At 44.3% G+C, this 23,756-nt stretch overlaps 1 protein-coding gene across 3 annotated transcripts in view; it reads left to right on the top strand.

The window, feature by feature from the left end:
• The window catches only part of LOC115465430 (zinc finger protein 585A-like), a 47,847-nt gene that overhangs the window by 6,061 nt on the left and 18,030 nt on the right, over nt 1–23,756 (top strand). For 2 of the 3 annotated variants that reach the window (XM_030195893.1, XM_030195884.1), the window contains exon 2: nt 1,320–1,446. In XM_030195893.1, the coding sequence (XP_030051753.1) occupies nt 1,320–1,446 (127 nt within the window). Of the gene's footprint in view, nt 1–774; nt 857–1,319; nt 1,447–23,756 lie in introns of those variants that run through there. The other variant, XM_030195902.1, reaches the window with a different exon arrangement.

Raw genomic sequence — 23,756 nt, 5'->3', positions numbered from 1 at the left:
TGGAGTACCCCTTGCCAGTCAGGTTTTCAGGATATCCACAATGAATATGCATGAACTTGATTTGCATGCACTTCCACCATTCTAGGCAAATCTGTTGCATGCATATTCATTGTGGGTATTCTGAAAACCTGACTGGCAAGGAGTATTCCAGGACTGGACTTGGGAAACATTTCTCAAAACTGCAGGATGGTACCATGTACTAAATGCTGATTGAACATATTCCATGCAGCAGTAACAGTAAAAAAAAAAATTGTCTTTCACTTTGTGTGCCCGGGACTAACATAGTAACTGATGGTAGATAAAGACCAGCATGATCCATCCAGTCTACCCAGTAAGGTAGCCAGGGTTGCACCTGCTACACCGTGCAGTTTAGCCTCACCTCCCCCAACCCATTCTCTCGCTCTCTGATTTTTCTTTTATTAGTGTGCGTCTTTTATGTTTCACTTGAAGTGGAAATACTCTTATTCCATCTCCATTACTACCCCTCCCCCTCCCTGTTTGCTTTCTTACATTTCACTTCCTCACTTTGCCTCATTTGGCTTTTTTTTTTTCTTTTTTAATTCCCAGTTCTATTTTTATCTCCATGTGTGTGATTCACTCTCTCGGCTCTCACATCCCTTTATTGTGTTGATTTCCTTTGGCTGCTTTCTATTGATTTATCTTCCAGCCAGGGCTCCCTCTATTCCCTCTGCGCCTGCTGTTTTTTTTTTTTCGTTGCTTACTCAGTTTCCTGTCTGTCTCCTGTACCATTTTTTCCCTTTTTTTTTTGTCTCTGTCTGTTCTCCTTCTTCCTGGCTGGGCCTTCGGAAAAATCACAGGCCACAGGCCTTGCTTTAGCTGTTGGGAGTAGAGAGAGGTGAGCAGGGATTCAGCCAGGGGTGGAGAGATACCTTCCCCAGCTGTTGTAAGGCTGTGTGAACAGGAGGCGTTCGACAGAAGGGAGAGGACTCCCTGTTTTCTAGTGACCGCTGTTGAGCTATTCCACAAGGAAGTGGCTGCTCAGTTTTTATGAGGATGGACAAAAGGAAGATCCTCCGCCTCCTGGTCCACAGGATTCCCCACTCTGTTTGCCATAGTCCTGCCTCAGAGAGAAGAGGATCACTGGGTAGGCCTTATTGGCTCCTCTGGTGAGAGTAGAAGACAATTTCACTCCCCCCTCCAAAAAAAAAAATAGTATCATCTGCGTTTACCAATGCCAGGGGAGCAGAAGCTGTGAGGGACTTCCTTTAAGGATGAGGTCAGATGCACTGGCTGATGGTATCCTAAGCGAGTAGTTCTCTGTAGAATGAAACGTGACAGTTTTCTGTTTGGTTCTTCAGGCAGCAGTGACGTTCGATGATGTTGCAGTCTATTTCTCGGAGGAAGAGTGGGAGAAGTTGGAAGAAGGGCAGAAGGAGCTTTATAAGGAGACCATGAAGGATAATTATGAAGCTCTGATCTCGCTGGGTAAGGAGCTCTTGATGAAGCTGCACGTTATCTGGCCTGTGTGTATGGCTTCTGCTGATTTTCAGTGGGTTTGATATGGTAGGGATTGTTAGCACCAGGGCTGTGGAGTCGGAAGCAATTTTGAGTGGAGTTGAAGCTGGTAAAAAATATACGGACTCCCACTCCAGATTCAAAATTAAAAAAACATCATAACATATGGTAAATGTTATCATTTTATACTTTTATATATTTTTGCCCTGGATCTAAAGTTATATTTACCAGTATTTTACGTACAAAACAAAACATTTTAAGTAGGAATTGGAGCTGGAGTCCGATTCCGACTCCTCTATTTTTCTGCTGTCCAAGGTTTAGTGTTCCGACTCCACAGCCCTGGTTAGCACAATAGAGAACTTCTATGATTGGGCATCCCCTGTTAGGCGCCCAGATACAGCGCAGTGAAGGCCTATTCTATAACAGCTTCTGGGCGCACAGATGTAATTAAAGAATTCTACTGTATGCTAACATTTAAATGGCCACAGTTACACAAGCCCTATACCTGGCATGAAGGCGAGTGTATAAATGTGGTAAAGCCACATGTAATTTAACAGGATTCTGTAAGTTAACATGCATAACTGGGAGCCCTACACCCTCCCGCCCCCCACCCCACCCCAGTGGCGTATTTGTACTAGGTGCATGTGTTTCGTGCACACCCCCTATCAGACCCAGCCCTCTGCCCATACCTTAAAATCCTCTCTGCTGCAGTCTTCATCTGGGTATTGGCAGTGGCACTCAGAGGCTGCCTGCACAGGGACTTCCTCCCTGAACCGTCTCACCCCTTCTGACGCAACTTCCTGTTTTGTGAAGGGCAAGACGGTTCAGGGAGGAAGTCCTTGTGCAGACCGCAGGAAGCCTATGTGTGCTTTTGCCTCGGTGAAGACTCTAGCAGAGAGGATTTTAAGGTACTGGGAGGGGTGGAGATGCAATAGAATTCCTGGCTATGCCTCTGCTCCACCCCCCCCCCCCCTTTACGTGGACTCTTATAGAATAGCACTTGGGGCACTAACCCGTGTAAGTGCTACTTTTCCCTTTAGGCACACAAAGGGTGCGTAACTGGAGTGGCGTAGCAAGGGGGGTGGGAGGGGCGGTCCGCCCTGGGTGTCAGCTCAGGGGGGGGGTGCTCCCTGCCAGCTCCCCCCCTCGGCGAATCGACACCCCCCCCCCCCGACCAGCTCCCGCACCCTACCTTTAAAAAGAATATCGGGAGGCGAGGCGCAGCGCCTCGCGCCTGCCCTTTACGTAAAAGAAGCGTGGACCGTTGGGTCTTCCCTCGCTCTATCTGTCCCGCCCTCCACTGACGCAACTTCCTATTTCCGCAAGGGCGGGACAGACAGAGCAAGAGAAGGCCCGACGGTCCACATTTCTTTTACATAAAGGGCAGGCGCGAGGCGCTGCGCCTCGCCTCCCGATATTCTTTTTAAAGGTAGGGTGCGGGAGCTGGTCATGGGGGTGTCATCGTGCTGCACCCGGGGGGGGGGGTGCAACGGCGAAACGCCCCGCCCCGGGTGGCAGCCCCCCCTGCTACGCCACTGCGTAACTGCGGTGGTCTAGTTATAGAATTACCCTTAAAAGCCATAGTCCCTAATGTTCTCCGAATTTTGGGGAAAAAAACAATTTTTCATTGAATCAGTTCTTTACTTTTCTGGACCCTAAGCCCTACATCAGTGTTTACTGATACACCTATGGCTGGCCCACCCAGGTCGTGACCCCAAACACGAATTTTGTGACCCCCATTTGGGGAAGCTCGCCAACGTTTTTGTAGAGAGCATTTCAGTCTAACTGGCTTTTTCGGGCAGTTGCTTTCTCTATATTTTGGGTCTGTTGACTATGTGTTGCCCTCAAGCCCATCAGGGGTCTTATCAGGGAGGGGGTAGAGGTTTGGAGAATAACTCAGGAGAGAGCAAGCATTCTCTTTTAGTGTGAATAAATCCTTGAAATTCACTAGAAATGTACTTTATGCTTCTTGCTTTCTTGAGCTGTGTGGGATAGAGATTGATGTTAAGCTCAAGCCATAGGGTTGAAGAAGCCATATAGAGGTGAAGAAGATAGCACCTGCTGTTGTGATGACTCTTTGCTGGCTTCAAATCAACCTGACAAGTCCAGTCTCAGAGCAAGTATTGCTCCAGCTCTCAGACTATATAAGGGAGCTTGAGGAGGAGAGAATATTGAGCCCATCCTCCAGGCCCCCTCCCTGCCCATCTTCAAATCCTTGCTCAAAGCCCACCTTTTCAGTGTCGCCTTCGGCACCTAACCACCATACCTTTATTCAGGAAATCTAGACTGCCTCAACTTGACATTTCGCCCATTAGATTGTAAGCTCCTTAGAGCAGGGACTGTCCTTTTTGTTAATCTGTACAGCGCTGCGTAACCCTAGTAGCGCTCTAGAAATGTTAAGTAGTAGCAGTAGTAGTAGTAGCATTTTGAGGTGCGGTGGTGCTCCATTCAAGAAGTGAACATTTGGTCCTCACTGTTCTTATATGGTAAATGATGGCAGATGTACAGTCCATCCAGTCTGCCCAACAAGATAAACTCATTTTACATGGTATGTGAGTGCTTTGACTGGAGGAATAGCCTAATGGTTAGAGTAGGGGGTTAAGAACCAGGGAAACCCAGTTCAAATCCCACTGTGGCTCCTTGAGTAAATCCCGTAACCCTCCATTTCGTGAAGTACACATTTAGATGGTAAACCCTCCAGGGACAGAGAAATATATACTGTACCTGAGTGCAACTTGCCTTAAATTACAGATGAACAAAGGCGTGAGCTAAATCCAAAATCTCTTGACACCTATTTCTTCCTCTTGAAGTATACTTTAAAAGAATCTAGCTTAATGGTTCGAGAATCGAGGAAGTCAGGGTTCACATCCTGTGGAGAGTCCTGTGGCTCTGATGCTGTGGAAGCTTCTTTACAGCTCGTTCAACATGCATTTGCTCATTGTAACAGTCCAGTTTTGAACCTGAAGTCAGGGATTGAGCAGTTGAGGTTGCAGGGTTACTCCAGTATTATTGATACGAGAGATGTGTGTTCAGCATTGGCTATATGATGGCATGGCGGACTAGCCTAGTGGTTAAAGCAGTGAGCTGTGAATCAGGGAGGCCAGCTCCTTGTGACCTTGGGAAAGTCAATTGACCCTCCATTGCGCCAGATACAAAGTTAGATTATAAGCCTTTTGGTGACAGGGAAATACCTGCCTTATTTGAATGTAACTCGCCTTGAGCTGCCACTGAAAAGGTGTGAGCTAAATCCCTCCTCCCCAAAATAAATATTAGCAAAATAGTGTCCTTTTTACTGGGTATATTACTCAGTTAAGACAACATATGCCATCAGTGACCTAAATGATTTTGTAAAACGTAAATGTAGTCGCCTATACACAAGTACCAAATTATGAATAATAATTTATAGGAGTGGCTACTTGCATGACAGTTTCTTGGCAGACCATTAGCAGGGTGCTTTGCCCTTCCCCAGTCATCTTTACCTCCTGCCTAAGGCTGGGTATTCATTTACCGACTAAAAGTGGATGAATGACTAAATTGACTATCTGACAGAAATCCTGGTGCTGGATTTGAATTCAGGTCTTAGGCGCAGTAGGCAAGTGACTTACCATTAGGCATAATAGTGCTTATAAGTTCCCTGAAAACCCTGCCCTCCCTTCACTCTCCTGTCCTCTCACTTTAGGATGGAGGGATATGGCAATGTGCCTGGGGATAACCAAAGAGAAGGTGGTGGGGGAGGGAACTCCATTGACTGAAGACTGCTCTAGAATATTGAGCATGACTGCATGTAGCGCTCTCTATAATCAAAAATGAAATAAAACTTTTTGCCTTACTTATGTCATGGGCTGATAGATCACATGTTGTATGGAAATGTAACAGATTTAAATATATTTGGGACGGCTGGGGGGGATCCATTCCGTGTTACTCACCCCAGCTTCTGTCAGTAAGAAATGGCATTCCCAGTTCTGCCTGGCTAATACCAATTCATGCACCCATCTTACAGAATCATATGCAGACCTCTTTTATAAACCCAGTTTTATCACCGGCCTTGACCACTTTCTCTACTAACAAACTTCACAGCTTCATTGTACAGTGACTAGAAAAGAAAAAAAAAAAGTTTGCTGAATTAGTTTTAAATCTGGTGCAAGATTCATGGAATGATAAAGGTTCTATACCCTACACGATTTTACAGACCTCTGTTATATCCCCTTTCAGTTGTGCCTTCTTCACTTCAAAGAGCTTTAACCTGTTCAGTATTTCTTCACAGTAACCTGTTCAGTATTTCTTCACAGGAGAGCTGTTGTTTCTCCTATATCATTTTGGTTGTACCTTCCTTTCATTTCACCGTCTCTTGTTGAGATGTGGCAAGTGGAATTGCATATGCCACTCAAGGTGTGATTGTAGCTGGATTGAAGCAGAAGCTTCATATTATCTCGATGTTGTTCTCCGTTCCTTTCTGAATAGTTCCTACCATTGTTTGCTTCTTCTGACTGCATACTGAATTACGGAGTTCCATATATTGTCTACAGTGACTTAAAATTCTTATTTTCTTTTTTTCTATGGTGGTGACGCCTAATATGAAATCCAATATTATATACCTAGAATTAGGATTTTTTTTTATCTCTGTGTGTTACTTCATTAAATGTTATCTGCCATTTAGATATCTAGTTTCCTCACATTGGTTCCACACAATCTGCTCATGATTCGACTACTTTGAATGATTTTGTCTCTTCTGCAAATTTGATCACCTCAATCGTCTTTCCCAGATTGTTAATGGTTAGAAACTAGTGTTTCCCAGCCCTGTCCTAGAGACACACTTGTCCGGTTTTCAGGATATCTGTAATAAATATGTATGAGAGATTTGTGTATAGTGGAAACTCAGTGTATGTAGATTATGTGGGAGTGGAGGAGTAGCCTAGTGGTTAGTGCAGTGGACTTTTATCCTGTGGAACTGAGTTCGATTCCCACAGCAGCTCCTTGTGACTCTGGGCAAGTCACTTAACCCTCCATTGCCCATGGTACAAAATAAGTACCTGAATATATGTAAACCGCTTTGAATGTAGTTGCAAAAACCTCAGAAAGGTGGTATATCAAGTCCCATATCCCTATCCCTTTCCCTATTTGAGATTCCACATGGAATGTTGCTACTATTGAGATTCTGTTGCTACTATTTGAGATTCTACATGGAATGTTGCTATTCCACTAGCAACATTCCATGTAGAAGCCTGCCCTTGCAGATTAGCAATGCGTCCGCGCAGGCTTCTGTTTCTGTGAGTCTGATGTCCTGCACATTATTATAAATAAATGTTATCTGGATTTTATGAAAAATATACTTAAAAAAATTTCAACATCTCTTTTCTTTGGTATATAAAGTAACAGCTTATAAGGAAATATAATTTACGGTGGTCTTTAGCACTATGAATATTTTTCTGTTTACATTTTGATTTATATTTTGAAAATACATATCAGTCTGAGTTCAGGTTTAGTGATTCCCCCTTTCTTTAGAGGTTGATCTTGTCTTGTCCCCTTGATATATGGAAATCTAACTTATGACTATTTTTTTTTTCCTTTCTCTAGGATCAAGGTGGGATTGATCTACATTTTACCTAATCTGTCCTTTTCCCAACTTTTTGTTTTGGTTTAAATTCAGCCTTCAGTGAGGTCTTACTCTAGTTGCATTGTTATTACATAATTCCTAAAAAGCTGCACAAGAATGTTGGGATATTGTTGCTTGGAAAGTTAATAAAACGATTTAAACATAAATTCGATCTTGCATTTGGAGGGATCACTGAGGATAAAAGAGGCAGTGATCAATTACTTCCTCTCCATAAGGTAAAAACCTGTGCTTCTACTGCTGAGTTGCCTCGGCAGCATCAGGATAAATCTTTATCCTTTTGATGATCCAATTCTAACACGCTGTATATAAAGAATGTGCTTTCTCAAGGGATTCAGGCATCACATCTCCCCCACAAATACTATTACTACAACTACTTATCATTTCTGTAGCGCTACAAGGCATACGCAGCACTGTACACCATACACAAAAAGACAGTACCTGCTCAAAGAGCTTACAATCTGGATAAGACAGGTAAACAGACAGAACAATAAGGGTAAGGGAATAAAGAGGTGAGGATAAAAGGACAGGGCAAGTGAGTAGTGGTTAGGATTCAAAAGCAGTTGTAAAGAGGTGGGCTTTAAGTTTGGACTTGAAAACGGCCAAAGACGGGGCTAGACGTACAGGCTTGGGTAGTCTATTCCAGGCGTGAGGTGCAGCAAGATAAAAGGAACAGAACCTGGAATTAGCAGTAGAGGAGATAAGAGAGATTTATCTACAGAACGGAGTACCCGAGAGGGGACGTAGGGAGAGACAAGAGTGGAGAGGTACTGGGGAGTGGCAGAGTGAATGCACTTATAGGTCAATAAGAGAAGTTTGAATTGAATGCAGAAACGGATAGGGAGCCAGTGAAGTGACTTAAGGAGGGGGCTAATGTGAGCATAGCGACTTTGGCGGAAAATGAGTCGCACAGCAGAGTTTTGGACTGATTGAAGAGGAGAGAGATGGCTAAGAGGGAGGCCGGTGAGAAGCAGGTTACAATAATCAAGACGAGAGGTGATAAGAGTGTGGATAAGGGTTCCGGTAGAGTGCTCAGAGATGAAGGGACGGATTTTGCTGATGTTATAGAGAAAGAAACGACAGATTTTGGCAATCTGCTGAATGTGAGCAGAGAAGGAGAGAGAGGTGTCAAAGATGACCCCAAGGTTGCGAGCTGATGAGACAGGGAGAATGATAGTGCCATCCACAGAAATAGAGAAAGGGGGGAGAGGAACTGTGCAAAGGAATCCCCACCAGGCTCTTTAACACATTTGCCCTCGTTACCTGTTTTATTCAATAAGGGGCTCTTGTTACTAAGCAGTTAATGTGTGAATTAGCATGCGCTTTACTGCAATGGTATGATGTATGCTAATTCACGCATTCAGGGCCGCCGAGAGACTGAGCCGGGCCTCAAGGTCACGCCCCCCCCCCCTTCCAGGATTGTCCCCACCCCTCAATCGCTACTTCTGTCGCCGTCCTCTCCTGCTCCCAGGCCGCCGGCGCCACAGTTCCCAGTCTCCACCTACCTACCTACCCTCTGCTCCCTTCTGCCTGCCATCCGACCCCCTTTATTTAAATTAAAAAAAAATAATCTCTAAATCAGCAGGCGCAGCGCGGAAATAGGAAGTTACATCAGAGGAGGGCGGGACACAGTGAGGGAAGGCCCGCCCGAGGCGATCTGCCGCTTTGGCAGAAGGCGCTGCGCTGTTGCTTTAGAGATTTTTTTTTAATGCAGGGGGTCGGACAACAGACAGAAGGAAGCTGAGGGTAGGCAGGTGGAGACGGGACTGCAGCGCCAGCGGCCTGGGAGAGGGTGAGAGACTCCGGCGCCAGACCCTCTTTGGTGGCCCGAGCCCGGGAATTTTGCCCCCCCCTTCCTCCTCTCAGCGGCCCTGCACGCATTAACTGCATGCTGTGTTAAAGGGAGGGAAATGAGCATAGGATGTGCATGGACTGCACTCTGCTGTCACTTGTGTGGTTAGTGCAAGATGAGGCGGTAAGTGCATCCGTGCTGATTGCAAACAGTTGTAATGTGTAGTAAAGAACATGCTGGGCAGGCCTCCAATTTACCACACAGCCTTCACACTTACCATACATTAAGTTTTGCTGCAAAAGCGCAGTCTTTGCAGAAACTTAAGAGCTGTTTTACTAAAGCATGGTTAAGGGATTAGTTAGGAAAGGAAAAGGAGTGCCCTCCCACGGGAGGTGGTGGAGATGAAAATGGTAATGGAACATGTGTGGGATAAACATAAAGCAATCCTGTTTAGAAGGAATGGATCTGCGGAATCTTAGCAGAGATTGGGTGGCGACGCCGGTCATTGGGACACGAGAACGGTGTTGGACAGACTTCTACAGTCTACACCCTGGTCGTGACTGAATAGATATGGATGGGCTTGAGTGTAAATTTTAAGGGGCTTCGACATTAGCTTCAGAACTTTTAGTACAAGAACAGTGCTGGGCAGACTTTTACAGTCTGTGCCCTGAGAAAGGCAAGGACAAATCAAACTCGTGTATACATATAAAGTATCACATGCCATGTAAAATGAGTTTATCTTGTTGGGCAGACTGGATGGACCGTACAGGTCTTTATCAGCTGTCATTTATTATGTTACTATCAGGCTCATTTTGAAAAGGGAAAAACGTCCAAAAAGTGGCATAAGTCTGCATTTGGGCGTTTATCTCACAAAAATGTCCAAATCGGTATTTTCAAAACCTCTTTTTAGATGTTTTTCTCTGAAGTCTGTCAGAAGGATGTCTAAATCTCAAGGGGGCGTGTGCCAGGGGCGTCTTCAAGGCGGGACTTGGGCATTCCTAAGACTTAGATGTGTTTCAGCCATAATGGAACAAAACAAAAACGTCCAAGACTAAAACTTAGACGTTTTGAGCTAGACCTGTTTTTATAACAAATAGCTGCATTGGGAATTGAACCCACTTCCCCAGGATCAAAGTCTGCTGCCCTAACCACTAGGCTACTCCTCTACTCCACATAAAAGGTGCCCCAAATGACCAGATGACCACTGGAGGGAATCAAGGATCACCTCCCCTTACTCCCCCAGTGGTTACTATCCCCCTCCCACCCCAAAAAATGTGATAAAAATATTATTTGCCAGCCTCAGATGTTATACTCAGGTCCATTAGAATAGCATGCAGGTCCCTGGAGTAGTCTAGTAGTGGTGCAGTGCACTGCAGACAGGTGGACCCAGGCTTCTACCTCCTTCTACTTGTTACACTTTTTGGAGGAAACAGTGGGTTTCTGGTGGGTTTTGGAGGGCTCACAGTCATGAAATGCCTAGCCACCTGCCTAGGTTTACCCTGCAGCCGCTTAGAGGGTCTATCCCCAGCGCAGCTCAGGTCCGCCTGCACCTGCCGCTTGTGCTCTACACTAGCATCCTCCAACCACCTCTGGGCGAGTCGCCTGCTCTCAAATGATCTCCAGTGATTTCTAGGTTACTGGAGCCACACTCCCAGTAGTCCCACAGTTCCCAGAAAGCACTCAGAGACCTGACACACAAACCACCAGGATTCTTTATCAGTCCTGACAAAGAGGCAATAAACTGAAACTTGTTTATTGTCTTAAAAATTGAACAATGAACAAAAAATATGCAATTAGCAAACAATAAAAGGTACCTGAAATACAGATCAATTATAACACTAACTAAACATTTGTTGTACTTTCTAAAAAGTACCTTGGAAGATCAGGACATATAATTGACCAAGTCTCAGCAAAGAGACCTGTCTCTCTTTTCTCTGTGGCTAAGACTGAACTCAAAACCAGTAACTGCTAGTTAGCTTCAGACTCCAGGCCTATCAAATCCCAGAACACAACATTTAAAAAATATACTGCATCTTGCTTCCTGTTTGTGTTAAACTAAAGAAAGAACATTAATTTCTCTGTAATGGCTTTACATCAAAGAAACACCACCTGCTGGCCAAATAGGAGAAATACACTTCAGGACATAATTAATGCAGGGAAATAACCAATACATTTTACAGGCTTAAAACACACTGTTTCTTTACATTCTCCTTTTAGGAGACCTCCTTCCTCCCATGGCAGTACAGGAGCTGCCAGACTGGAGGTGGATCTCCTTTATGTACCTCTCTGTCTCCCTCAGGTACTCCAAGTCTGCTGCTCTAGCCTCAAGAGAACAAACTCATTCTCTGAGAGATAGGAGCTCTTTGCATCGAGCACACACGTATAACCTCTTGCAAACTTGGAGATAATCATGCATGTGACACTCAGTGCAAAAGACTGGATAGCATCCCTGTCGCTGCTGGACTGCTCTCTGCATCTTAGTATTATTTAGTTGTTTAAAAAAAAACGTCTTAAGATACTAGGGATATTAGATTAATATAAAGAGTCTTAAGATTATATGGTATATTATGTGATTTATTTAGTGTTTGCTTGCTTCTCAGAAAGTAATGAAAACTCCGCTTGTTATCCTAATTTAGAATAATTGACTATAAGGGTGGATGGGTATGAAGACTGAACTAGGCTCTGCTGTACCTTCTAGAGGCTATCTGTTAATGCTGTAGGCTGTGGCAGAAAGTTCACATTTTAAAACTATGTGAAAAAAGATATGGAGACTAGTTAATAAAGTTTGCTTAAAAAAAAACAACTTCTTACTCTCTTCATCAATAAATCTACAATTCCTCTTTTAAACCCCAATCTTTAAATCACCAAAACACAGAGCAAAGTAATGTTCACTTACATAGAGAAATGGCCTCTTCTCTCAGGACTTCTCCTGGGTCCTTTCCTCTCTATATAGTGTTGATTCTAAGGGGATTGGTTCAGACAGACCCGGGGTGGGACCGACGATGTCAGCAAGCATGGCTGCTTCGGGTGAGGTTTTTTTCACCTGATTTTATACTTCTCCATCAGGCCTATTTAATGAAACGGGCCCTTCCTCAGCCTGTTCAAGGTCTGGGGGCCCCTGGATGATTTGAGGCAGAGTTTGCTGCCGGTCTCAGATGACCAGGCTCACGAGCGCAGATGCTTGGACTCCATGTCAGAGGGAGGAGTCTGTGGTCTCCCTTTTACCCGCCTCTTCACTTTCAGTGGGTTCAAGGAACTCTTTGAGGCCCTCAAGGATAGAGGACTTGGAGGAGGGTGAAATTTTACAAGAGGAGTCGGATGATCCCACAGTGGTATGCATTTTTCACAGAGAGGAATTGCCCTCCCTTATTTCCAGTGCTTTAGAGGCACTGCACAATGAGGATCCCGAGGCGAAGGCCTCTGTGGCGATAAATGTGAGGATGGCTAGCACTAGGAAGCTGGCCAGGGCCTTCCCCGTGCATTAGGCCATTCAGGAATTGATCACAGTGCAGTGGGCTGATCGTGATGTGGCCCTTAAGGTGGCCAAAGCTATGTCCCGACTGTACACGGTGGGAATGGACCATACTGAAAAGTTTGGTCTGCCTATGGTAGATGCTCTGGTGACAGCGGTCACCAAAAAGACCACCCTCCCTGTTGAGGGGGGTTGTAGCATTGAAAGATATGCAGGATCAGCGTCTCAAAGCTTCTTTGAAGCACTCTTTTGAGGTATCTGCGCTGGTGCTCCAGACATCTATTTGTAGTTCTTGTGTGGCCCGGGCTTTCCTCAGCTGGCTTCAGCAGGCAGTGCAGGATGCGGCTCCCTCCATGGTGGTGGCGATGCCCCGGATGGAATTGAAGTTGGCTTACCTGGCAGATACTCTATATGATCTCGTGCAGGCTTCGGAGAAGCAGATGGCCTTGGCGGTTACTTTGCACCGGTTACTGTGGCTACGGTTTTGGCCTGCAGATATGGCTTCCAAACAGCATCTTACCAAGTTGCCTTTTCGAGGCAAACTTCTATTTGCCTCGAAAGGACTTGAAGAAGATTGTTAAGGATTTAGGGGATTCCAAATCACAACAGCTTCCGGAGATTAAGTCCAGTTTGACTCCTCGGGCTGGTTCTTCAAGACCGCAGTTTCTGGAGGCTTGCCAGTATTGTCCAGGTCGGGCAGGTTCGTCTTTCCAGCATCTCTGGTTTCAATAGTATTCTTCTTTTCGAGGTAATAAAAAGAGTTTGAGCGTGGCAGCCCTTCAAGCGGCTGCAGGCTGTCCCCCACAATGATGGGACGCTGGTCCACTCTTCGGTGCTTCCAGTAGGAGGTCAGCTGACTTTTCTACCGAAAGCGGGCCAAAATTACCTCGGATCTGTGGGTCCTCGAGGTTATCAGAGACGGACACAGGCTACAGTTTGCTGCTCCCATGTAATAGTTGTATGTGGGGGAGGCAACAACAATGTGTGCCTGGGGGGGGGGGGGGGGGGTGTTGGCTTTCTGGGAAGGAGATGGAAGTGCAAGAGTAGGATAGATATGTGCCTCAGGGGAGGAAGGATGGGATGGGTGTGTGCCTGCTTGAAGGGGGAGGGAGTGTAAGACTGGGATGCATGTGTGCCTGAGGGGGAGGGGAGAGAGCAGGAGGGATGTGTGCAATGAAGGGTGAGAACAGGAGGGAGGCCAAGCTTGGAGTATGTGCAGGGTGGAAGAGAGCTGGGGAAGTGCCATGGCAGGATTCAGGAGAATAATCTATGGTGGTTAGAGAAAGCTGTGGTGGAGTAAGTGTCTTAGGGTTTGTGAGAGCCCTGGGGGTGTGTGTGTGTGTTCCAGATGGGGTTTGAGAGAGCAAACGCTATATGGGCTTGTGCTGGAGAGGTGAGCGAGAGAACTGGGTGGGTTCTTGCTGGGGAACAGTGAGAGGGAGCAAGAAATCTGGATAAGGTTTCCACACACACGAGGGGACAGAGAAAATTGAGGGTTGAACCTGCAGAGGAAGAAAAATTAAGCCAAGGGTTGATTTCTAGCTAGGTTGGGGAGTGAAACTACTGGGGAGGGGATATCATAGCCCAAGCAGGAAAAAGGTTGACTGGTATCAGACCTTGGACAAGGAGGACCTGGCCTTTATGATGAGGAAATTCTAAACAAACAGTTACAAATAAATAAGAATGTAAAAATTTGCAGAATTTTCAAAATTTCTGCCTCCAGGAGTAAATTATTATTCTGGTTGCTGCACCTCAAAAAAATGTAAGTGAATTTGGAAAAGGTTGAGGGAAGGACATTTGTCTTTTTGAAGAAAGATTAAAGAGGTTAACTGTTTAGCTTAGAGCAGTGTTTCTCAACTGGTGTGCCACCAGCAGCTTACTAGTGTTCTGCCATACTTGCACGCCTTCTCCCACCAGCCTGAAAAGGACAGAGAGGAGGCAGTAAGAAAATATCAGCGAGGTGCCTTGGAGCCTACGCGCTGCTCAGCATCTGCAAGTCCCACCTCTTCTGACCTAAGAAATCGCAGCAGAGTGTGACAGGACCAGAAGATGCTGGGCGTGCACGCTGGCTCCGAGGCCCGTGAGTGGCCATTTTATGTTCTGGTGGTGGCAGCACAGAAAGTGAGATGAGCTCGTGTGCTTGGACACAGGGGAAGGTGGAAGGGGAGAGATCAGGGCAGCTGCAAGACACGGGAATAGGTGGGAGATTGGGGGGGATTGGAGGATGCAGAACACAATATAGTTTACCCCTCCCTGGATACAGGGAAGGCGCTTGCTCAATAATGAGGGTATTCAGCATGCATTGGCATCCACAGAGTTGGATCCTACAAAGAGAGGGAGATAGAAAGGGAGGTTGGACACAGGGAGGTGGAAGGGGAGTGGGTGGTGAGAGGCTGGACACAGGGAGGTGGAAGTGGAGATTGGGGGGAGAGGCTGGGTACAGGGAGATAGAAAGGGAGATTGGGTGGTGAGAGGCTGGTCACAGGGAGATGGAAGGGGAGGTTGGGGGGGTGAGAGGCTGGTCACAGGGAGGTGGAAGGGGAGATTGGGTGGTGAGAGGCTGGACACAGGGAGATGGAAGGGGAGATTGGGGGGGGTGAGAGGCTGGTCACAGGGAGGTGGAAGGGGAGATTGGGGGGAGAGGCTGGGTACAGGGAGATTGGGTTGTGAGAGGCTGGTCACAGGGAGGTGGAAGGGGAGATTGGTGGGTGAGAGGCTGGACACGGGGAGATGGAAGAGGAGATTTGGGGGACAGGCTGAGTACTGAGAGCTAGAAAGGGAGATTGGGAGGGAGAGGCTTGACAGGTGGAAAGGGAGATGGGGGGAGGCTGGACACAGGGAGGTGGAAAGGAAGCTTGGTGGAGATGGTGGGAAGGGAGCAGAAAGGGAAGAGAGGGGATGGAAAGTTATAGGCAGATGCAGTAAAAAGAGGGAGCTTGAATGGGGAGAGAAGGATGAAAGTTGAGTGGCTAAGAAGAAAGCTGAGTCTGAAAGATCAATGTCAGAGATGAATGTTGGGGGAGGAGGAGTGCAGAAGATAGTTAAAGAAAAAAAAATCCTATTAGGAGGGCTTGAAGAACCGGAGACTATCTTCCGGTGATCTAATTTTTCTAATCATATTGGTTACAAAGGTAGAACTAAATCATTTTACTTTCCATTTAGTGATTGGAATATGACAGTTTGGGGAATTGACATCTGCTATTTTTGTATTTTGCATGTACAGGAGGAAATGCATCTCTTTCTCTTGTATTGTGCTGCATGCAGAGTCTGGCTTCTTGCGGTTTCAGGTTCATTTTTGACTACATATTTCTGCTTTTAGTTTGTGATCCCTTGTCCTGTATTTGGAGAGAGTCTGTTTGTTTTCTAAATGTGTGACTGATGCCAGGTGGTGTGTTAGCATTGAGTGTCTGTAGGGATCTGTAATAATCCAGCTTGTTCAATTTTCTCAGTAGGTGTACTGATGCTGTGGGCTCACTGCAATATTTACAATACTGCCTTTTCCTAAGAAGGTCTGTGCTGGTGCTTTTCTCACATGGTAAATTGTTCTATAGGTCCTGAGTGACTTTTGTCGGGTTTTGTATTTATTTATTTATTGCAGCATTTATAGCCCACATTTTCCAAACGTGTTTGGTTCGATGTGGCTTACAATATTAATTCAAAATAGGCCCGCTGGAGAGGAGAGGGGTTATGTTGCTGTTATTGAGATGAAACCAGAATCAGACTTTTTCTGTATGGTGAATTCTGTGGGGACGTGCCCTGGTTCTGCTCTGCACCTATTGTTGTGTGAGAGGCTTCTTTGGGTACAGAATATGTGCTTGCATTTAACATTGTGATGATGCAGGATCAGGAGTTGGTATTTATATGTATATATTTAGAAAAGGTGCAGAGAAGGGCTACGAAAATGATAAAGGGGATGGGACGACTTCCCTATGAGGAAAGGCTAAAGCGGCTGGGGCTCTTCAGCTTGGAGAAAAGACGGCTGAGGGGAGATATGATAGAGGTCTATAAAATAATGAGTGGAGTGGAATGGGTAGACGTGAAGCGTCTGTTTACGCTTTCCAAAAATACTAGTACTAGGGGGCATGCGATGAAGCTACAAAGTAGTAAGTTTAAAACAAATCGGAGAAACTTTTTCTTCACTCAATGTGTAATTCAGTTCTGGAATTCATTGCCAGAAAATGTGGTTAGCTTAGCAGAGTTTAAAAAAAGGTTTGGATGGCTTCCTAAAGGAAAAGACCATTGACCATTATTAAATTGGACTTGCGGAAAATCCACTATTTCTGGGATAAGCAGCATAAAATGTTTTGTACTTTTTTGGGGATCTTGCCAGGTATTTGTGACCTGGATTGGCCACTTTTGGAAACAGGATGCTGGGCTTGAGGGCCAAACCCCTTCGCGAAAAACTACACTGGCTCCCCATTAAGGAACGTATTGCCTTCAAGGTCTGCACCGTGATCCACAGGATTATTTATGGAGAAGTTCCTGGATATATGCTAAATCTAATTGATGTACCACCCAGAAACAGTTCCAGTTTTTCCTGATCCTACCTAAATTTACATTACCCAGACTGCAAAGGCCTCAAATACAAGTCTACCTACGCATCCAGCTTCTCCTTCATAGGAACACAGCTATGGAATGCACTACCCAAAATATTAAAATCAACTCAGAACCATCTAAATTTCAGGAAATTACTGAAGACCACCCTGTTCCTGACTCAACCTAATTTACCTCTTTGTTATGGCAAAATCCATGGACCTTATTTTTTTATTCACTCTTATTATCTCTGTTGTTCTACACGATACCTATACGTTTATTATTTTACTATTACACTGTTTAATTGTATTTTACTGAACTGTAGTTTGCCCTACGGTCTTGTGTAAGCCACATTGAGCCTACTACTAGTGGGAAAATGTGGGGTATAAATGTGTTAAAAATAAAATAAATCCCAGTACGGCAATACTTATCTATTTATTTATTTAGATTTTGCTCACACCTTTTTCAGTAGCAGCTCAAGGTGAGTTACATTCAGGTACTCTGGATATTTCTCATCCCAGGATGGCTCACAACCTAAGTTTGTACCTGAGGCAATGGAGGGTTAAGTGACTTACCCAAGATCACAAGGAACAGCAGTGGGATTTGAAGCGGTCACCTCTGGATTGCAAGACCGGTGCTCTAACCACTAGGCCACTCCTCCACTTGTTATTCTTTAGGGTTCTACATGGAATGTTGCTACTCTTTGAGATTCTGCATGGAATCTTGTCACTCTTTAGGATTCCAGAATCGTTGCTGATCTGCAAGCACAGGCTTCTGGTACATGCAGGACGTCAGACTCACAGAAACAGAAGCCTGCGCAGCCACGTTGCCAGGTACACTGGATATTTCTCTGTCCCAGGAGGACTCACAATCTGTTTGTACCTGAGGCAATGGAGGGTTAAGTGACTTGTCCAAGATCACAAGGAACAGCCACCTCTGGATTGCAAGACTGGTGCTCTAACCACTAGGCCACTCCTCCACTTGTTATTCTTTAGGGTTCTACATGGAATGTTGCTACTCTTTGAGATTCTGCATGGAATCTTGTCACTCTTTAGGATTCCAGAATCGTTGCTGATCTGCAAGCACAGGCTTCTGGTACATGCAGGACGTCAGACTCACAGAAACAGAAGCCTGCGCAGCCACGTTGCCAGGTACACTGGATATTTCTCTGTCCCAGGAGGGCTCACAATCTAAGTTTGTACCTGAGGCAATGGAGGTTTAAGTGACTTACCCAAGATCACAAGGAGCAGCAGTGGGATTTGAACCGGCCACCTCTGAATTACAAAACCAGGTGCTCTAACCACTTGGCCACTCCTCATCTATCTACTTATGTAGGTAGGTAGATAAATAGATATAAAATGAGTTCCAACCTACATATTTAAATTTGCTAACATTGGTTTCCATAGAGGGGCATAATTGAACGGCGCCGGCCATCTCTGGGGCCGGCTCCGCAAATGGGCGGAGCCAACCGTTTAGCCCAGTATCCTGCTTCCAACACTGGCCAATCCAGGTCACAAGTACCTTGTAGAAACCCAATCAAATGCCAGGACAAGCAATGGCTTCTTCCCCCATGTCCATGACTTTTCCTCCAGGAACTTGTCCAAACCTTTTTTTAAAGATATGCTAACAGTTTTTACCCATGATCAGGTATATAATATCACATTCATTATTGATTTAATCTAAAATATAGAATGAATGTGTGTTGGGCAGACTGGATGGACCATTTAGGTCTTTATCTGCCGTCACTTACTATGTTACTATGTAAGTTGCTGCACATAATTAGAGTGCACATTATAGAATACATCCAATCTGTGCCTAACTTAGGTGCAGGTATTTAGATGGCCTACAAGGGTGCGCCTAAAATGTAGCTAGAAAGACACGTGAGCATATTCTGTAAACTACGCCTAACTTTAGGCATAGTTATGCTAACTTTGTGGGGTTTTTTGGTGCTGGTTTTAGATCCCTTGGGGGGGGGGGGGGATTCTATATAAGGCGCCTAAAAAATCCACACAGTAAACGTTTCAGCCTAAACGTATTCTGTAAGCGGCACCTAGATTTAGGCACGGTATATAGAATACCCTTAGTTGATATCCCAGTGCCCAAAACTACATGCTTCCATTTATATCAGCGAAAACATGGCGTAAATCCCTACGCATAGATTTACGCACACTGAACCATATTCTGTAACTACACGTGTAAATTTTGGTTCACCAGAGTCCTGCAGAGCTTGCCTGTACCTTACTATGGAAAATGTGCAAGTGAAACAGCACCACCCACTGGCAGGACTGTGGATGGAGGACTCCCGCTCAGCTTAGAGGGAAGAGTGCACTTAACTGCCCCCAATTAGGAGAGGCTAAGTGCTTCCACGTTAACCCAGCATTATCCAGTTAGCATGCAGTAATCCTAATGTGGTAGAGGGATAATGTGAGACCGTCCCCTATGAAATAAAAATAGATAACACACTCGCTTAGTGTGTGAAAACAGGGAAATTACTGCAAAATGCTTTAACACGTTTTGTGGTAAGTCTTTTCATATGTGCTAACTACACGTTTAGGCTTAACACCCTTTTGTAAAAGGGTCCCCAAGTTTGTACTTGAGGCAATGGAGAGTTAAGAGACTTGACCAAGACCATAAGAAAGCCACAATGGGATTTGAGCCCCAGCTTCACTGGTTCTCAGTTCACTATTTTAACTATTAGGCTACTCCTCGCTTTGAGGGAATTCTCCTTCCTTTACTATTCTGGAGATCAGAAGAGTTCAGGATTTTTTGTTTTGTTTTTGTGAGGTCTTTCTCTGAGATCATTGGTGGAAAACCCCTCAAATAAGGTATCCACATTTCCCTGACCATCCTGTCTGTTAGGGTAAAGTTTCAAATAGAATTACTTAAAAACTGCTTTTCTGTTTTATGGAAGTGTGTGTAGTACTATCCTTGATTTGTATTACCAGTATAAGGAGAGAAAGAAAAGCAAAATGGAAAAGACAAAGAAGCAGAAAAATAAAACTAAAAGACAAAAAAAAAAAAATCAGGAATCCCACCTAAAAAAAGGGGAAAAAATGAAAAAAAAAAATCCCTTAGTTCCCCCCAAAATATATAATGTAGCAGAATTTTTTTGTTGTTGTTTGGTTGTTGTTTTTTTTCTTCTCAGTAGTTTTCCACCTCACCATCCTCTCCACCCCCACCCCCCCAAAAAAAATGTTTTTCTAGTTTTATCATTATTGTCTTTCTTCTGACTTTTCACCTAATTTTGTCATGTTTAGTACATAGAATTCTATTTTGACTAATTCAGGTTTGGGACCTTGCCCGTTGCAGTCCCTAGTCCTCATTTTCTATAGCACAGTATAACCTAATAATGTTCACCTACATATTTATTTACACTTTTTAATCATTTTTTTTTGTTGTTGTAACACACACACTAAGGAATTCCTGGGAAGGAAAAAATCTGCAAAGCTATTTATGTAAATGGGCTATCTGAAAATTTGTGCTCTCTTATTATGGCAAAAGTGCAAAATCCTAGACTTCAGGATTGACCTTACACTAAGATGGCCACCTGAGTGCTCTCAACCGACAGTACCCTTCGGATTCACAGTGGAGTGCTTGCAGCAGAGTCTGAGAATGCCCAAAATAGAAGCCATCTTTTCATTTGTTGGCGGTGGTAAGAGACCAAAACAGAATCTCCCAACGCCTGTAAAGATGGCATCCCCAAGAGAGCTGCAAGAGGACCTGATTTATGTTGGAGCTTGCACAGATTAAAAATATGATGCAAGAAAACATTTACAACTTGAGTGAGCCTTAGGTCTTAACTTCAGTCATGCAAAGACCACATGTTGCAAATTGAAGCACAAGTTACGAATTTAGAAGAAGGACTACAGCAAACCCAGCAAGAATGTAAGAATATTAGGCATATATACAGGGAACTTGAGGATGCTAGTAACCAAAATCACAGAAATAATGTTGGCATTCTTGGTCTCCTGGAAGTATCCGAGGGCTCGCAGCCTATCGAGTTCATAGAATAAATGAGACCAAAAATCCTAGGCCTTCAGTCAAAGTGGAACATGCGCATTATACCTCAGGCCCAGCACTCAGAGCGCAGCCCTCATCCCTTTCTCTTTAAAGTGCTGCAATACCATCATGCTTTCGAGATCTTAACTACAGCAATGTCCAAGACTGATTATATAAAATGTAAGGAACAAAGCTAGTGTTCATACCTGATCTGGCGCCCAACGGAGGAAGCAAATGCTTGCATGCTGACCACAGTCACAGGTGATCTACACAAAGAATGGAATGTTTTCCCAGCCAGAATGCGAATCGGGTACCACAACTGCACTCAGGATTTCGAAGACCTGATGTTGCTCAAGAAATTCATTGCAGAATGCAATAGATTAATGACCTGATTTCACCTACGTTAAAGCTTGCCATCAGCATCATCAGAGGACTGTCTGTCTGTTTTTAGAACATTTATATACTGCTGCATGACGTTGCTGCTGCATTATTCCATACAGTTACCAGTATAAGTTGCTGTATATGCATGTCTAATGGGGGGTTATAGATGTGCCTATATTTATACAGGAAGTTCTTAGGGTGGGTCACATAGTTGTAAGTTAGTCGGTATATTTGGGTTGGGTTTGGGACAGTATGTGGACACTGAGAGGGGTGAATGAGTCTCATGGAGCTTCTAAGTTCTTTGAGTACACGGGAAGAGTATGGAATGTGGAGGGTTCCAGTTTTTTAGGGGGGTGTTTTGACACTTAGTAGTAAATCTGTTCTGAAGGTTTCTGCAGATTGTATGTTAATATTTAAATATGGGTATGTTTAAAATATATTCTCTAAACAAAAACAGCCCAAACCATCCCATTAAATGCAAAAAAAAAAAGTCCTGAATTCCTTTTATTTAAAAACACAAAACAAAAACAAAGCAGTCTTCTGTCTACTCCAGGAAACTCATTTATTGGAAAAAGAATCCCAGAAATTGACTGGTGGATGGGTAAAAGAATGTTATGCATCCACAGCTAGAGGTAAAAAGGGGGGAGTGGCCGTATTAGTAAGAATGCTCAGATTTAAGGTATAGACCACAACTGTGATTCCAAGGGCAGCTGAGTATCAATATGCTTCGACTCTGGTGACAGGTGACTTTATGTAATATCTACGCCCCTAAAGCAATGCCTCTCTAGTCTTTAAAAACCTTGCTACTTTGATTTTAGAGGATTTTACATCTGTGATAATAACAGGGGACTTTAATCAAGTGGAAGACCCCTGGCTTGATCATAAACCTAAGCATCGGTGGCATGTGGAACCAAAGGATGTCTTGACAGATTTGTACCCTCTTGGACTCGCTGATCTCTGGAGACTCCTGCACCCAGACAGAAGACATCACCTTTATGACCCCTGTACATCAGTCTCTGTCTGGGATCGATTATTTTTTGATTTTCTAATCACTTAGTAAAATGGGTGGTATACTGCTGTGGATTTACATCCTGCTTCACTAACACAGACTACTCAGTAATTACTGTGGATTCTTTTGGATTCATATTAGGTAAATGAGACCTTTATTAGAGGTGCTAAAATCTACAATGATTAAGATATATACAATGATTAGCTATATAACTAAAAAGAAACAATACCTATCTATAAACAATCATTACATCACTGGTCTCTACATCTAAGCAATGCTAAGAGTTCCTAGACCAGGAAAAGAAGCAATAATACACTATACAATCATCACTGGTCCTTACATCATCCAGGCTCTTATCAGCTGGGGGGGCCCTGTTCGCAGCGAAAGCCAGGAGCTTCTTTGACCAGGAAACATGGTTCTCTGCGTAGTTCGTACATTACTCACAGATGAGCTCCCAATTTCACTGAAAGAAACTCCCCTTTTTATTAGGCTTTTTATTGGGCGCCAGATCAGGTACGAACACTAGCTTTGTTCCTTACATTTTATAATTCAGCGCTAAGGAAAATTACAGGATGTTTCTCTGTTTAGATAAACAAGCCATACTGTGGGAATGTGGTCACATGTTTCCTAGTCCAGGTGGCCAGTCTGAACTCGAAAACAGGCCCCATCTTTCCCTTCACATAACAAATTAATTAGAGCTGTGTCTTATCTTCTTCTACATTCCAACTTATTTTCACACAATCAAAGTTAAACAATCATTTTTAAACAGAATTACTTCTAATCAAAAATGTACACCCTGAGTGCACTGGTCGGTCAAGGCAAAGTTGAAAAACAATCTTTAAAATTCACTTTTATTATAGGTGGTAACATCACATATTGATTCCCCAATAGTATCCGACCACTCAGGATTGGACTTAGTACAAGCAAGGGTTCCCAGTGGCTCCTGGCTGCCAGCTATGGAGATTTAATAATGGATTGCTCCAGGATGCCACTTTTCAAAAGTATATAGCAGAGAGGATTTCTGGATACTTCTTATTGAATGACAGTGCCTCCATATTGGAGCTGGTTAAGTGTGATGCATTTAACTTTACACTAAGGGGGGGTGACATAATTGCGCCTTCTTTGCCATAGCTGTATAGACAATAGGAGGAATTAGTGCAGCTGGAGAAGAGCATTGCTTCGGTAGAGAAAACACATTGTACCTGGACCAATGCCCTTTTTCAGCAGCTTATGCAGTATAAGTTCCAATACAACAGACTTGCTAGCGCTGTAGCTCGGACGGAGTTATATATACAACAGTCTGTATACTATGCTAGTTCTAACAGAGCCGGCAAGGTACTGACTTCATATTTAAAAGGTAGAAAGTGGAAAAAATGATTCACTCTATCAAGAATGCTGAGGGCCAAGTGGCTTCACAACAGTCTCAGGTTATGAATTTGTTTCTATGAATTGTACACTTCTCCGTACCAGTCAGAAAGTAGGT

This window comes from Microcaecilia unicolor, chromosome 1 (genome assembly GCF_901765095.1).
Source record: "Microcaecilia unicolor chromosome 1, aMicUni1.1, whole genome shotgun sequence".
NCBI classification, from domain to species: domain Eukaryota; kingdom Metazoa; phylum Chordata; class Amphibia; order Gymnophiona; family Siphonopidae; genus Microcaecilia; species Microcaecilia unicolor.
This window is presented reverse-complemented; position numbering and strand designations above follow the sequence as displayed.